The sequence below is a fragment of the Neopsephotus bourkii genome, unplaced genomic scaffold, assembly GCF_033783945.1.
Source record: "Neopsephotus bourkii isolate Nb327-2 ecotype Australia unplaced genomic scaffold, CSIRO-AGI_Nbou_v1 NB_1780, whole genome shotgun sequence".
Classification (NCBI taxonomy): Eukaryota; Metazoa; Chordata; class Aves; order Psittaciformes; family Psittacidae; genus Neopsephotus; species Neopsephotus bourkii.
The window spans coordinates 519,314-536,405 of NW_026902254.1; the positions used below are offsets into that span (position 1 = coordinate 519,314).

The 17,092-nt window shown below is 46.1% G+C and overlaps 1 protein-coding gene across 6 annotated transcripts in view; it reads left to right on the forward strand.

The window, feature by feature from the left end:
- PPP2R2C (protein phosphatase 2 regulatory subunit Bgamma) overlaps window positions 1-9,852 on the forward strand; it is a 206,844-nt gene extending 196,992 nt beyond the window's left edge. For all 6 annotated transcript variants that reach the window (XM_061379903.1, XM_061379904.1, XM_061379905.1 and 3 more), the window contains one exon: window positions 9,354-9,852. In XM_061379903.1, coding sequence (XP_061235887.1) covers window positions 9,354-9,645 — 292 coding nt within the window. In that variant the 3' untranslated portion in view covers window positions 9,646-9,852. The remainder of the gene's footprint in view (window positions 1-9,353) is intronic.
- Window positions 9,853-17,092: the final 7,240 nt, after the last annotated feature.

Consider the following 17,092-nt stretch of genomic DNA (forward strand, 5'->3'; position numbering starts at 1 on the left):
GATGCTCAGTTACTCCAATGAGCAGGAACTAATACAGTCAGACAGAGCTGATCTCATTTGCTGAGGGGCACATTAATCACTATGTACTTTGGCAACAACAGTGGTCGGGGGGGAGTCAAGCAGGGGTCTTACACTAATTCAACCAGATGAGCACATATTATCTCTAGCTGAGTATATTACACTAAAATCATGCCATCTTTATTGTATATACATCATTACATGACTATGTAGAATACGTGAGCTCTATTTACACAGCAATGTAATTTAGTTCTTCCATTCACTTCCATAGTCATATCTTTTAATAATGACCTGCAAGACACTGTTTTCTTCCCACTGCCAACCAAATGCATTTTGTTATTTCAGTCTTACCACAAAATTTAGCACCTTTGCAGCTGTTTGTGTGTTAAAGAGCCAGTAAAAGATAAAAATAACAGTAATTCTGCATGGAAATACCTTCATTACTTATTTTAAGATTTCATATCAAGGAGTGTATGGGAACCCTTCCAGGGACACTTCTGAATACTATCATGATAAGTGATAGGCTGCAAGCAGATGAGTGAAGTCACATACAACTGTTCAGTCAGTTCTTTCCTACTGAACTGTCATTCATTCCACGGAATATCCATCAGCCTTCACTCTAATCAGGCGGAATTGGCAGGTCCCAGTGGATGAGATGTTAACAGTCTATTCCTGTCTGGCAGCATGCTCCATGCTGGACAGCTAGAGGACATCATTTGTTCTTGAAGCTTGTCATGTCAAATATTAGCTTGGAAGGACTTGGGGATCCCTGTTCTTATTCCCGGTTTTATACTAGCCAGCTGTACCACAGTGCCACAACCCTGAAGCCAGTGTCTCAAACTCTTCCATCAGCATGCTCCCCACAAGGTATAAAGTTCATTCTTTGTGCCTCTTTTTCTGCCTCTCTTGCCTCAGGCAGTGATGTTCTGCTGCCATATGCACAGTGAGGGGCAGATTAGCTGGACTGCCTTTGTATTTCTATCATCCTTAAACCTGGTGTGTGCCAGACCTTAAGCCTTGCCCAGCATTAGTTCTGTCACATCATAACATAGCTTCCATGCTCTCGTGGGCAACAGTGAAGGAGGTGAGCTGTGACATGAACTGAATTTCTCCAGACAATAGAAATCCAAAGGTGAATAAAATGTCTGTGCATCCAGGAAGTCTAACCTGGGCCAGAGTTAGCCCAAAAAATTATTATAAATAGGTGTTGAAAAACAAAGAACACACCAAAACCTGCACAAACCAATGTGAAAAGGTATGGTTTGGTTTTCAAGTAAGCCTTAGTTCCAGCTGATACTCCCAGAGCTTCAGGGTAAACCCTGACATCCCAGAAGGCAGCTGACTGGAACAATTTCAGTAAAAACTGTTGTGTGCAGCATAGATGACATCTAAGAGCTTGGCTTGCAATAAAGAAATCTAAGCAAAGTATGGGAGTAACAGATATGAGAAAGACAGATGCACCAGTTCTCATGATTTACGTGTTTGATGAAATCTCAGTGCCCCAAAATGTTATGGAAGATCTCATTGCAGTTTAGTGTAAATGATGTAATCCCATTCAGATGCCCTTAAGGTTGGTGAAGTAGGGAATCTGCCAAAAGGCCATCAAGGCCTGTGCTGTGATTGCCCAGCTGTAAAGCAGATTGCACACATGGGTGCATGCAAACCGTTTTTTTACAGCCCTTGGCAAGAATAGCAGCTCTGCAAAATAGAAACCCAGCAGTGCTTCTCCTTACCTGCACCCCATGCTAAGCTGGTATATGGCCAGCCTGGCCTTGCGGATCTCCCACCATTCCAACATCTCTGGTGCCACAACCTGCACTATCAAATCCCTGCCAGTGATTTGTATGTGATGAGAAAGGAGATCCTCCCACCACCTCATTTCTTCAGCCTTCAGCTGGATGAAGGCTGAAGAAGGATGGAAGGATGAAAGAAGGATGGAAGCCACAAACCCTTGAGAGCTGAGCAAGCCACACAATGCGTGAGAGTAATCAAGGCGGGAGGTGATGGGAGATTACAGAGAGAGGGTGAGCAGTGGGACCTTCAAAAGTAAAATGAAGAGATTGGAAAGGATCGGGGAAACAGAGAAAGGGAAATGATGAAGTGAAGCAAAAGAGGACAGAGCAGGGAACAGGATGGAGCTAAGGAGGATACTTCAGTAGCAGGAGAGGGTAAAATAAATAGGGTATTTTTAAAGAAGTGTAGAGCAGGTGTCATGGTTTAAATCCACCCAGACAGCTTTCACTCACTCCCCCCCCCCCCCCCACACACACACACTTCTTGCCCTCCCCCTACTCTTGGAGGGACGGAGAGGAGAATCAGAAAGAATGCAACTCCCACGGGTTGAGATAAGAACAGTTTAGTAACTAAGGTACAATACGAATCACCACTGCTACCACCAGCGACAACAATGATAAGAGAAAACAGCAAAGGAAAGGAGTACAATACCACGCGCCGAACCGCCAGTCCGACCCGGCCGACCCCCTCTCCTTCCGGGTCCCCCCCAGTTCCCCCCTCGGCATGACGTGCTGTGGTATGGAATACCTCTTTGGTCAGTTTGGGTCAGGTGTCCTGTCTCTGCTTCCTCCCGGCCTCCCCTCCTCCCTGGCAGAGCATGAGACTCACAAAGTCCTTGGCCAAACCAAAACATCATTTTTATCACCTTTGTTCCGAGCCCGAAAGTCAAAACACAGCACTGCACCAGCTACCAAGAAGGAGAAAAAATGACTGCTGCTGCTAAACCCAGGACATTATCCACCCCTTATTCCATACCATTCACGTCATGCTCAGATCCCACATTTTCAATATACCCTCACTCTTATCTAAGTGCACTCTCATTGTAGTGCATGGACCAGTCCCTATAAAGCTGCTGAGTCCATCTGGTCCATGATGCCAGGCTCCATCTCTTGTAACAGTCTTTCAGAGTAGGAGAGGCTGTGTGCAGTGCTCACACACATGAATAACCTGGGCAGTAGTGTCCATTGTTAGGTCCACCCCTTGATCATGAGTCCATCTCGATGTTGCATCTCTGCTCTGTTGGCCTTAAGGGTCATGGGCCCACCAGGTTCAAAATAATTCATTGTCCTTCCATCTCCAATGTTTCCAAAGCACTGGAGGGGCCCAGTGGACTAGATACTTGCCCATACTGTCCCACATGCCCTGCCACTCATGACTGTCCAGCCTTGGGGAAAACCTCTTGGTCCTCCCATATTGTTGTCTAACCCCAGACAAGACCCAAACCCGACTCTGCTTAAATTTTGAGATCAGACAAAATGGTGGTGGGTAAAACACACTCTGCATGTGTGCCAACATAGTGAACACCATCACAATCAGCAGGCAGGTTCCAAGGGTACCCAAACGCCATTCAAAACCAGAACTCTCAAGCAATGCTGCTGTACTTGTCACTGGGGCTGGTGTAGCTGCTGTGCTTGCCGGCTCTCCCACCACCAGCTTCTCTTTTCCTGAGTCCAGCTCTTCCTCCTCTGCCTTGCTGGGAAATGCTGCGGGGTCTCCTGCGTCCTCCTGGGGCTCGGCGGGCGGCTTCCGGGGAATGCTCTCGGCTGTCGCGGGGCTGGGCTCGGCCGCGGGGCTCGGCTCCTCCGCCGCCTTCTCCCGCTGCTCGGCAGCCGCCTGCTCCCGCTCCTCGACCGCCCCGACCTCCTCCACCGGCAGCCGTCCCCTCGCGGCCTCCCGTACCGCTCCCGCTTGGTCCCCGGGGCCGCTCTCCCAGGCCGCTTCAGCAGCCGCCGGCTCCCGGGGCCGCACCCCCTCGGCTCCCCAGAGCCTCACGCAGACGGAGGCGAGGGCGAGGGCCAGGACGGTGAGGAGCAGCCGGAGGGCCAGGACCAGTCCACGGCCACGTCCGTCCCGCCCTGCTGCTGGAGCTCGCCCGTATTACAAGTCATTGCCATAAAGTACAGTGAGACAAGAACCTTAGCCCAAGCCCCACACTTGATAAACACTAACACACAAATACCGGCTCTAAGTAAGTTACAACATTCTGAAGCTGTGAGATCAAGAGGAACAACTCTGAGATCCAATAAATCAGCATTGTGACGGTCACATCTGTCGTTATCTCAACCCCTTGTGCCCCACGTTGGGCGCCAAAAAGAACTGTCGTGGTTTAACCAACGCCAGACAGCTTTCACTCACTGCCCTCCTTTCTTGCCCTCCCCCTACTCCTGGGGGAACGGAGAGGAGAATCAAAAAGAAATGCAACTCCCACGGGTTGAGATAAGAACAGTTTAGTAACTAAGGTACAATACGAATCACCACTGCTACCACCAACGACAACAATGATAAGAGAAAACAGCAAAGGAAAGGAGTACAATACCACGCGCCGAACCGCCAGTCCGACCCGGCCGACCCCCTCTCCTTCCGGGTTCCCCCCCAGTTCCCCCCTCGGCATGACGTGCTGTGGTATGGAATACCTCTTTGGTCAGTTTGGGTCAGGTGTCCTGTCTCTGCTTCCTCCCGGCCTCCCCTCCTCCCTGGCAGAGCATGAGACTCACAAAGTCCTTGGCCAAACCAAAACATCATTTTTATCACCTTTGTTCCGAGCCCGAAAGTCAAAACACAGCACTGCACCAGCTACCAAGAAGGAGAAAAAATGACTGCTGCTGCTAAACAGAAGAGAGAGAAATGGAGGAAGGGGAGGGGATAAGGAAGGAAAGGGGAAGGGAAACCCGCCCGGAAAGTGCGGTAAAGGGCAGAGTCAGAGTTGGAGGGGATGCAAGAGCAAAAAAGAACAGAATGGTGGCTAGAGAGGGAGTAAGAAGAAAAGTCAACTGATAAAAGGAGAAGTAGGATTAGTCTGCACCGGGGTTTTCTGCTTCCCCTTTTACTTGCTGTAAGAATACATTTTTCACGAAAAAGGGAAGGACTTTGGGCCACAGCAACCCCACATGAGGACTGAGGTTTGGTGGCAGTGAGATAGCTCAGACTGAGTCGTTAATAAACAAGAGTACCCAGTGTCAGTGCAGGCTGGGCAAGTTAATGGCGTTTTCTGTTGTCACTCAGAGTACTCATACCCAGAACATTGCCGGAAACCCCCAGAGCTTGCTTGGAAGTGCTCTAAAAGGGGAGCACAGAGCACTCAGTGTGCTTTTCAGAGCAGCACCATGCAGAGAGGAAAGCATGTTCCTCTGGTGGGGCAGTGCAGCAGGGTTAACAGGATCCTGTGTGAATGCACTTGGTGCCCTGCAGATGCGGTGTGTTGCTGCTGCTTCCAAGCACCAGCTAGGCTGTCAGTGTGTAAAGTGTAGCAGGGGCAGCCATGTCACTGCCATTTGGGGTTTTTTTTCTGCCTTTTTTTTTTTGCTTTTCTTGCCTCTTTGAAAGTTATATTTTAATCGTTCTGCCCGTTCCGTGTCGTGGTGGTTCGAGCTGGGCACATTCTATCAATCAGCAGCTTTGCTCCAGCCTGAGCTATCAGTGTGCTGCTCCCCAAAATGCACTAGAGTGTGTTCTGCATCCTAAACACCCCTGCATGGCTGAGATCATGGTGCCTCTGACCACAGGCAGCACAACTTTTAACATGCTTTACAAACTGAAGTAAAGGTGATTAGGCAGAGCTTTTATGGGCTGCTTCCTTACACACGCATGAATTAATGTGAGGCATTTTGGGTGAGAGGCTTTGTTTGATTTCTTGAGCCAGCCTCACTTGCAAGGGTTTTGTACAAGCACTTGTCATAACACTGCTGTGCCGAGCAGGGACTGGGAATACAGAACAGACTCTTCCTGTACTCAACTACAGTTTTTATTCTAATATATGTATGTATATAAACTTCTCCGTATTGCATACATTCCATTATTGCACATTATATTTTCCTGAACAGGAATAAATTGCAGGCTTACACCTAGTTCTCGCTCTCTTTTATTGTTATTTTAAGCAGCAGGTAAGGTTATAATCCATCTGTGTTTGTGACCTTGAACAAGAATGGGCACTTTCTCATTTACATAATGCTATTTTTTACTGAGCCATTAAACTGCAGAAAAACAGGGCCAGCATGGAAAGTAGTCATCTACATATGTTTAAAAAAAATAACTGCAGTAAATCCAACCAGAGAAAGCAGACTTCTAAAAAGATGCAAGTGTTCAAGAAATTAAAAAGCAAATGGACTGTAAAGGCAGTTTTACTGCAAGCAAAACCTCCTAAAATAAGATCCTTGATAAATACCACTCTGTGCATTTGGTGCGCTGGTACCCTGCCTGCATGAACACTGCTCCCCTGACAGCTCCTGCCTTCATCAGTGGGATACTCCCCACTCCCCTGGAACCACAGCTCTGCAGCCCATGGCCTACGGTGCTCCAGTGTTATGAACCTGATTCCAAGTTTTGCCTGAGGGGAGAAAGCCCACAGTGCTGAGCTGGGCTGTTTGAATCACAGACTGTGTGTGCTAGCGCTGAGATATTAAATAGCCGCGACTCTTCCACATTGTGAATAACCGTTACAGCAGGAGCTGTAAATGACAAGGCACGGTGATTTGGAGGGACTGAAACATTAAATTTGCTGCTGTTGATTCAGTTTCTGAAATGGGCACTAATCTTGATCCATAGGCTTTCTGCAGCATCTGGGGTATGTTTTATCAAGCAGTCACACTGACTCTTGTTTTTTTTGCTTGTGGGGATGTTAAGTTGTGCCTTACTAAGCAGGATTGTGACAGGCCTTTGCGGATGAGGTGAAGGTAAGGGAAACCTCACTGCAGACACCCCAAGGGCTAGCTGCAGCTGCACATGGCCAAAGTGTCTGTAGCTCATCCCCAGACTGAGCAGCCAGTGGTGTGCTGCCTGGAGACCTCACTACAGCAGCCTCCCGACAGGGTGAAGGCTGGAGGTGACCTGTTGCTGAGGGCAGTGTGTGCTGTGTCTCTGTGCTACACCCTTCTGATCTGAAGCAGTCTTCTTTAGTGCTTCAGGAGCTATAACAAGCTCAGTGTGGAATCAGCTGTCATCACACTCCAGTATGCCATCAGCAAACGTGGAAGCAGGATGGAGCTGGCAGCCCAGTTAGTGATTCCCAGTGTACAAATCCAGCTCACCCGCTCTAGTTACCCCGCAGTGGCTCTGAAGTGAGCAGAGCTGCTGTCAGTCAGTAGCTGTAGGGTAAGAGCAGTGAGCTGCACAGCTCCCATTTCTGCCATTTTCAGTGCATTATTCATTTGTATTACAGTAGCTCCTAATAGCCCCAAATGAGATCAAGGCAACAGTGGCTGGAGGCTGTGCACATAGTGTAAGACAGCTCCTAAATCCAGGAGCATCTAATCTAATCAGCTAGTGAGCTTCTGTATGGTGCAGAGTATAGTTTATGCTTTTGAATTCTCCCATGATTGCATATACTGTGCTTTCCTGGACAGTGTGCTGCTCAACACAGCTTCTCCCCAAGTGGGAAACAACAGCAGAGTGCTAAAGCAACTGTCATTTGAGATGGATTTTAGTTTATTAAATACGAAGCAGGTGGAATATGCTCTGTTGGGCTGTACTAGAAAGGCAAATAGTTCCTGATCGCCTGAGTCTTGGAACTGTGCAGCTTTTCCTGTGGAGACCTGACTGTTTGGGGTGGGTGCCTGCTTCCAGAATGGAAATTTGGAAAAGACTCCCTATCTGAGGCTGAGGCAGGAGAGTTGAGCATAGCCCTGTCTTTGCATATGGAAAAAGTTCACAGGGGATGAGCTTTCGAGCAAGGCTCTGAAAGCCATGATTATGCTAATCCAATAACCTGGGGGCCATGGATGAAATCCTGAATTCATTAAAGTTAGTGACAAAATATCCTCCCCTAGGGACTGGGGGAACGAAGCAACTGGCAATCCATTATTTCAAACTACAAGCTGATTAATGGGGTAATTTGTATACAGATCGAGGGATGTTTTCTGTCCCTTTCTCCCAGACCCAGAAATATATCCTGACTTGAAGCTTCATTCGAACTTCATAGAAGAGATGACAGGATCCTGTTTATCAATGTATTTATTTCTAAGCAGCATTGTAAATACAAATTTTAATGGTCTTGAGACCTGCAAGGTCTATGGCCTCAGAAAGGAAATGGGTTTATTCTGGAAAGGATTTACTTGTGCAACCTCTGTTATTTTTCAGAATGTTCCGAAACACTTCAAATTATTCATTACAATACGTAATTCAATAGTAAATCTTATTAGTGTATCAAAATGTTTGAAATACATTGAAATTTTTTTTAAAGTCCTTTTCGGGGATCATGGTAAATCTCAGCTGTCGGAAAGGCAAAGCTCTGGGGAAAGAGAAGAGCCTGAAATAAGTGATCCTTAATCATAGAATCATAGAACAGTTAGGGTTGGAAAGGACCTTAAGATCATCAAGTTCCAACCCCCTCTGCCATGGGCAGGGACACCTCGCTCTAAACCATATCACCCAAGGCCTCGTCCAACCTGGCCTTGAACACTGCCAGGGATGGAGCATTCACAGCCTCCCTGGGCAACCTATTCCAGTGCCTCACTACCCTAACAGGAAAGAATTTCCTCCTTATATCCAATCTAAACTTCCTCTGTTTAGGTTTTAACCCATTACCCCTTGTCCTATCACTACAGTCCCTAATGAAGAGTCCCTCCCCAGCATCCCTATATGCCCCCTTCAGATACTGGCAGGCTGCTATGAGGTCTCCATGCAGCCTTCTCTTCTCCAGGCTGAACAGCCCCAACTTTCTCAGCCTATCTTCATACGGGAGGTGCTCCAGTCCCCTGATCATCTTCATGGCCCTCCTCTGGACTTGTTCCAACAGTTCCATGTCCTTTTTATGTTGAGGACACCAGAACTGCACACAATACTCCAAGTGAGGTCTCACAGGAGCAGAGTAAAGGGGCAGGATCACCTCCTTTGACCTGCTGGTCACGCTCCTTTTGATGCAGCCCAGGATACGGTTGGCTTTCTGGGCTGCAAGCGCACACTGAAGCTGGCTCATGTTCATTTTCTCATTGACCAGCATCCCCAAGTCCTCTCCGCAGGGCTGCTCTGAATCTCTTCTCTGCCCAACCTGTAGCTGTGTGAATAACTTGTAAAAAGCTGAAGGGTTATTAAAAGTAACTTTTTAGGACATATTACTTCTATTGTCTTATGAAATTACTCTCATGATGTTGTGGTCCTTACATTCCTGCATGCTTCTGATTAACTGTACTTTTCATTGAATACTCTAGAAGGGAAGGGGAAGACAGTGGTAGAAAACTGTACACTTTGGTGAGTAGTTGGAAACTCATGGTTTATGTCCTTTTCGTAGCTGAAGCCAGAAATTGCCTCATTCTGAGATCAAAGCTCAGCTGTCTTGAGCCCACAATGCTGTTTAACTCCTTGTTCTTGTTCTTTCTCTCTCCCTGCAGTGTGATAATGACCGGTGCATATAACAACTTCTTCCGAATGTTTGACCGGAACACCAAGAGGGATGTGACCTTGGAGGCATCCCGAGAGAGCAGCAAACCACGAGCTATTCTCAAGCCCCGGAGGGTCTGCGTCGGAGGCAAAAGGAGGAAAGATGACATCAGTGTTGACAGTTTGGACTTTACTAAGAAGATCTTGCACACAGCATGGCACCCAACCGAGAACATCATTGCTATAGCAGCGACAAACAATCTGTACATATTTCAGGATAAAGTGAACTCAGAAATGCACTAGATTTATCAATATCCCTCTATATTTACAAACCAGCCTCTTGAGAGTTGTAGAAGGATGTGATCTTCACAAAAAATTGTGGCTTCTGTGGTGGGATTTGTAGGTTGCATCCTTTCATCCCTCAGCCTGTATCTTTATTGATGGCAAGCCAACTACTTCTAATTTTCCATCACTGCAACTGTATGAGTAAAAGGCACGACTGCAAATCCAGTACTGTGGTCTGTATTGGTTCCTTTAAACAAACAGGGGTATTTGTTCACTTTGGGAGTGTTCCTGAGGAGGGCTGAGGCTCCTCAGCTCCCGTTAGTGTTTTCAAGGGTCTCAATGGCTCCTAGGGCCATGCGCTTCCAGTGCCCTGCCTGCTTTTGCAGTCCACAGCATTTACCACATTGTTAGAGCTTTTTGCCTCAGTCTCTTGATTATTTTTTTCAGTAACATTTTCCTCTTTCAGCTAAGCCAGGCCTGTTTGAGTGAATGAATAGCAACATTCCTTTAGACCTTGTGGCACATTGGGAGTGGCCTCATGACTCTTATACCTGGAAGCAGGATCCCTGCCACTGAAAAGCTGCCCTGTCTCACCTATCCCATTCCCTTCTTTACAACACCCTCTTGTTTATTTATTTATTCACATTGCTTTGTGCTTCAACTTCCCAAGTAAGTGTCAGACTGGTATAGTTACTCAGCTGGCTTACTTTAAGGAGTTTATTCTCCATAGATCTCTTTGTCCTATTCAAAACAAGTACCTTCATCACGTGAAGGACTATGTATTGCCACTTCAGACTGGTCAGACACAGCCAGGCAGTTGACAGAAACCCACCCTGCCATCTGGGGGTTGGAGTTCTGGAAACCTTGGCTAGAAGTGCTGTCCTTGAAGGCAGCAGTCAGCTTCAGTGGGAAGAAAGTTACGTCACTGCTAGACACTTCAGAAAGTCCCTTGTTTGTTGATTGCAGCGTGGTTATTTTAGTCGTGGCCTTGGGGAATACAGGCAATGTAACTGTAAAAGGAATGGTGCCGTGAGATGCAGCACTTGTCAGTGAATTTTAACACTTTGAAATGAGTCCACTGCTAGGAGACAAAATTATTCCTGGAGAAATATGAAACATAAAAAGCTCCAAACCCAACCAAACCTTCCACATATACACTGTTAGATCTATCTCTGGTTTAAAATGAATAGTGATGGGTAAATGGGAAAGTATACACAATCAGTGTGGCACATGCAGGAATCGTATGGGAACAGTGCAGTGGGCAGGAAGCCCTCTTAATCCGGGAAAAGAAAGTTCTGCTGCATCCCTAATAGCTCTGGCAGAAAAATTAATATCCCAAAGGATTTCTCCTCAACCCACGAATAAAAGAGCACAAGTCACGTGACCTGTTAATCTGCCCATATTAAAACTCCTCAGAAAAAATAAATCTCTAAGCCACTATGCACTGATTTCTTGGTAAGTGGAGAATGTACCAATGAAGGGATCTGCATGCTTCTGTAATTTGGTTTGGGAGGAAAGGGTGAAAATCTGCTTACAAGGACTAATAAAACAAAGCTTTTATATGACAACACAACACATGAACTCTGTACCTTGAAAGTTTTCTAGATCAATGCTGTGTACTTCATGTGTAGAAGCACAAACGCATGTGCATCACTTCCCAGACACACCAGGCATAGAGTATGAAATGTGTAGGTTCATTTGAAAGGGAATTGGGAGCGTTTATAAGACAGTATATGCTGTAGCAGGCATGGACAGTACATGTACATATTTATTCGAATGAAATTTAACAAAATTGCCTTTTCTTTTCCCCTCACTTGTAAAAAGGTTTAAGAATGTGGTAAATTGCATAGAAAACTTGTTAATGCCAAACTACCGCTTCAAGGGTGTCACAATTTCTTTGACTTTTGGCCTCCTCCATTAACCTTTGCAGCTCAAAAACAAGTAAAAATAATGCTGTCAGATCATACTGGCATTTACACCTAGAAGTACTGTAATACATATATTTAGCTTTTAACATTCTCAAGTTCTATAGATAACTTATTATAAAGCAGATCTTAATAAATACCACAGTTTTTTGTTTTTAATTTGAAGTACCTTACTCTGTTACAGCTTTGGGTACCAAAAAGAACGTTAAAATTAAAGAAAGAAATATATCTTCGGAGCTTTATAGAACTAATGAAATGCCCAACCAAAATACCGTGAAGTGATTATAGAGGAAATAAATAGAAACCTTTCAAAGACCAGTATTCCGTTCCTGTCTTTGACATCTCTACTGCAGATCGGTTTCCTGGTTTCTTGAATGTACGGAAAGTTAACATCGTCATTGTGAGTGTTTCCAACTTCTCTTTTTCTTTTCAATTTGAGCTTTCAGTGGTGTAGAGTAAGTGATGGTAAAGTCGGTAAAGCTGATTGATTGTTTTGGAAGCTGTTGTTCATGGCTGCATTCTTTGTGTTGCACAGATTAGCTAACTGTTGTTGAATAAAAATATAAATATGTTAATACCAGCTTTTTCAATAAAACTACAACCAAAAAGGCATAAATAGATGACTTCCAGACACAGCTTATTTTTAAGCTAGACATGAAAGGGTTGCTCAGCTCCTTTTAACAGAGGAGGAAGAGTCACAGGGATTGGGACTCACAGGACAAGCTACTGCTATGTGAACCTAAGGTTGTGTGGCAAGTAAACCTGGGGGTTTAGCATTATGGTGAGTGTGTGCAGACAGTTACAGCAGAACTGGAGATACACTTTTGATTTACCCCTTGGACCAGCTTTTTCCTCTGCTCATAGCCCAACGTAGACTGAAGGAGGTTGGAGTCTGTTTCCTACAGATGGAATAAGGCATACGTGCAATGTGAAGGGACACACACAAATACAGGGTAAAAAATGGCACTGGTGTCATCACTGGCCAGGCTGGAGGCCTTCCAGCACAGCAGGCCATGTGGGCACGTCTGGGATGTGTCCAGGCCTGGCCTCCTAAATCAGGCAGACATTGGCCCAGGTGTCAAACCATAGGGCTACCAGCAGAGCAGTGTCCCTGTTCCATCCCTTCCCCTCTCCCCCCGCTTCCTTTCTACGTCTACAACAGGGTAGAAATACATACATAAATAGGTTTTTAATAAGAAGGGGAAAAAGTGGTGCACACACACACACACACACTTAGAACTAGGAAAGCATTCACTTCCCAGTGTTGCCTGACCCTTCCCGTTCATTGTGATGCTTGCCCCAGATTTTGGACTCTTCCTTTGAATCTCAGCTAAGGCTGAGATTATTTATATTTATATTTATATTTACATTTGCATTTATTTTTATTTATATATTTATAAAGCACCTATCACCATATTGATGGTGATATCACCTGTCTGCATGTTCTGTGTGGAGCCCTGGGCTGCGAGAAACCACATGTCCATCAGCACACACGCATTAGACACTGAAAGGCTGAGTCCTTTTCCTGGATGCAGACCAGAATAAATATGCCTCAGCTGTTGTATTAGGCAGTGTGCTGCTCTGCACAGCTTCCCCACAGTTTACATGCTAATTCTCCCCCCCTTCTTTGGGAAGACACAGTCAATCCCACTCATTTAGCTGGACAAATACGGCTAGGCACTGAAGAGCGAAATCTCAGCTGAAAATCAACACTTCAAGCAATGCCCTATTTGCCTTCCCAGTTCCCCTTTTCATCCCTAAGACCCAGTAGGAGCAGGAGCCAGATGGCAAACTGTGCATTTTTCACACTCATACTTAGTAACTGCATACAGAAATTTAACCCTTTATGGTTGGAAGGGGGGTACTGATATGAGCCACCTGCTTCTCCTGTTTGCAGCCAGCAAACTCATCTTGCTTTCAGGCAGTTAAGTCCTTTGGAGCCTTCCAAGGTTGTGGCTATTAATCCCCGATGAGTGGGCAAGTACAAGGTTTGTTTGCCTTCTATGTCCAATTTTCACTAACAAACATCATTATCAGCAATTTGCTCCCACTCCCAACAGTAATCCTTTTTCATTTGCAGTCTTCTCAGCAAATCGCATTAGGTCTAAAATTAGGGCATGAATTCACTTATCTTGCTTATGTGGTAGAACCTCAGAATGCAACAGGATGACTGGAGTGGGCGAGATTCAAAAACTTGGGCCTAATTTCAGAAGATGCTTGGGGACAAGGTGTTTCTTTGGCTTTGTGAAGCCAAGGTAAGCCTGGCTGTTGTGTACGGGGGAGGTTGCTGTGCACACCGGGGAGGTTTGCTTTTGGAGGGCACCATGAGAATGCTTTTCTGAGAAGTGGATGGTTTTTTTCCTTTTCTCTGAGGTTGGACAAGGATCAAACTTGTGTGAAAGCCAGCACAGCTCTCCAGGCAGTCAGAGATCCTAAACCTGGCCTCTGATGCAAAACATTTCACGTGAAGCACCTGACTGAGCAGACTCCTTGGCTATAAAAGCTGCCATGAATATGGATCAGCCAGGCAAGGCACAGCTCATTACTTGTCTTGCCGTTTGCCAAGTGGAGACAGTCAATGAGTGGGACAAGATCCTTAAATCAACAATTCCATGAAGCAACTATTTAAATTAGGGTGGTGATGCTACATATTCTTCTTATAACATGGGCACTAACAAGAATAAAACCTGTAATAGTGACTCTATCGAAGGGTGGGTTGCTGGACAGCCTGTTTTAAAACCAGTAATAATCATAGTTATAGCATGTGTATGTCTCCTGCAGCAGCCTCATCCAACACATCTGAATAGATTCCCAAGCAGATTAACTTTACATACAGGACCAAGTGGTAATAAACTGACTGTGCTCTAGGGAGAGGAGTATTTTGATCAGAGAACTCCAGAAACCCCCTCACCACCTTTTGTGGCTTCATCATCGTTTCTCCAATAGGAGGAATAGTCTGAGGAAAAATTCACTATAAAGGATAAGTGATAACTAATTGAAACTGGAATGAGGGTGTCATATTTGGAGCAAAGAGGTTGGTATTTGTCTGTGCTCTACCTGTACAATAAATGCTGCCGTGGGCAGGACACCACAGTGAGACCCCACTGTCAATGACTTGTGCCAACATCCCAGCCCCGGCAGGCTCTGGTTTTCATTTCTCCTTGGGGAGGCTTGAACATCCCCAACAGCCCTGGACCAGGCTCCCTTGCAGGTCAGTGGGAAGACGCAGAAGGAAGCAGGGGTTTCTCTCAGATAGGCAAGATACTGGCACTGTGACTCCTTTGTGACACAGGAGACAACACTCACAGCAAATTTATGTACATCTTGGATTGTGCCATGGAAGAGGTGGGAAGGAGAGCATTGCTGGTTCTGTTATCAACTTGTGACATCTCCGCTAACACCCCTCTGTGATGGACAGCTGCACTCTCTGTTTCTCACATCTATTGATCTGCAAACCCAGATAAATGCTGCTGCATCAAATGCACTCTATCAGCATGCTCAAAATACTCTCTGCAACCTCAGCAGGTAGAGACTTTCCCTAGAATTAAATGATAGAGCAGATGTACTGGTTCACACCACCTTCCTCCACACATCTTGTGAGCCTAGGCTTCTTTGCAAAATGTTTGGCTATTTCATGCTGCTATTGTAATATCACTAATGAGCATCCAGGACCCCAGAGCTCCTTTTAAATCTGGTATCTCCTGATCACTTTGTAGAGCTGCAGGAAATCTTCCTTTGCACAGCTTATCCCCAAGGTCCTGTCAAACCAGTCCCAAACCCAAACTCTCCTGAGTTATGAAAGAGTGGTTCTTGCTCAGGAAGGTCAATTGCAGCCTGAGGCTAAGCCCAAGTGTGGGATAAAGATTCCCCTTGCTCCCTCTACACAGGCTGTCCCCACAGACCCTTACCCCGCACACACCCTGGTCTGTTGTGCTGACTGTTACCCTGTGTTACCTTTCTTTCCAGCTCATCCTACACTCTCCATGTTCTCTCTTTAGCATCCTCCTTGTGGATCCACAACGAGTGGCCAGAAGCCACTAAAATCCCATTGATTCCCACCACTGGGGCAAGCACAGCCACCTCTGCAGGCTGCAGGAGCAGTTTCACATCGGTGTAACAGTAAGTGCCCTGTAATCTCCCTCTCTCCTGTCAGAGAAGAAAGCCCTACTTGCCGATACACTATATTTGAAGTGCAAGGTTTACAGAATCGGAGTGGTTGTATCTTAGCAACCACCAATGCATTAAGAAAGCAGCTGAACTGTTTAAACCTTCCATTAAGACATCCACCACAAAGAGCCAACTCTCCTGTACAAGACGCCAATCCCTTCCATGCATTCGCCAGGAGGGACACGGCCACCTTGTGCACATCCACTCACCAAAGTGACCCCGCCTGAATCTTCCCCCTTCTCAACATACATGACTCGGGTGCTCTTATGGCCCATACCTGCATCACTTGCAGGAAGTAAAGCAGAGAAAAGGCATCTTTCTGCAGAGACACCCTGAGGGTTTTTTATTGGTCTCACCCCCGTGTGAGCCAAAGCAACATCTCCAAGAGTTTCCAAGGGGAAATAAAGAAGTCCCAGAGTGAAAACTCAGAGTGACACAGGAACAGGGCTGTGATTGTCCCACCTGAGATGCTGTGATGCAGCATCTATGACCTGATCTGTACAGCTAAGAAATGCAACCTTCTCCCTTCCAGTGCAACAACACCTTCGGTATCAGTCTTCAGGTACACCTTTCCCTTAGTTCTCTTCTTCCACAGACTTGGGCCGATGGCAGACCAGAGCCAGGCCCTGCACTGCGCACCCCACACAGCAGCTTCTGCGAGGTTTTCTTACCACCCCTGCAGCAAACCTGGATTTCATCCCGGACCTGACAAAGTTACAACAAACCCAGTGGGGCTTCTGCAAAAGTCAGTTTAGACAAATCACCATTTTCTGCCCCCAAAACGCTCTGTAAAGGAAGTCTCGCCACACTATGTTCCATTTCACATTATTCTCAGCTACCTGATCCATGTTGTGTGACGACACACTGCAGCACCTGGGTAAACCCCAGCACACTGCAAAGGGACCTAAAAGGGCATCTTTATTTCTTGAAAACAAGAATGGCTGTGAATAATCCCTCAAAGGGAGCTGCTTGAGGAGAACACTGAGGAGCAGCACAGAGCCCCTCATCCATAGGCTAACTGTTGTTTGCACAGAAATGTAGGTCTTAACCTCTACCTGCAATCCATAACCAGCCTCTGAAGGGAGTAGGAGCACATATGGCATTGCAAATGCAGGGGTTTGTGTAATCCACAGACTCCATGGGATGAAGGAAGGTAGCAGCTATTGTCTATCTTGTTCTAAGGATGCACTAGGAGAAACCTATTGCAATGATTACAGCAAAATGAAAGCAACAAAGGAATTCTACCAGGATGACCACCAGTCACAATGCTGTATGAGAACTGCAGTATAAGGCGTGTGCACATGCTCTGTGTATCCATCTGTACTTAAAGACTGTGTTACCTCTGAGCTGCAAGACAGAAGAGCCGCCCTGGG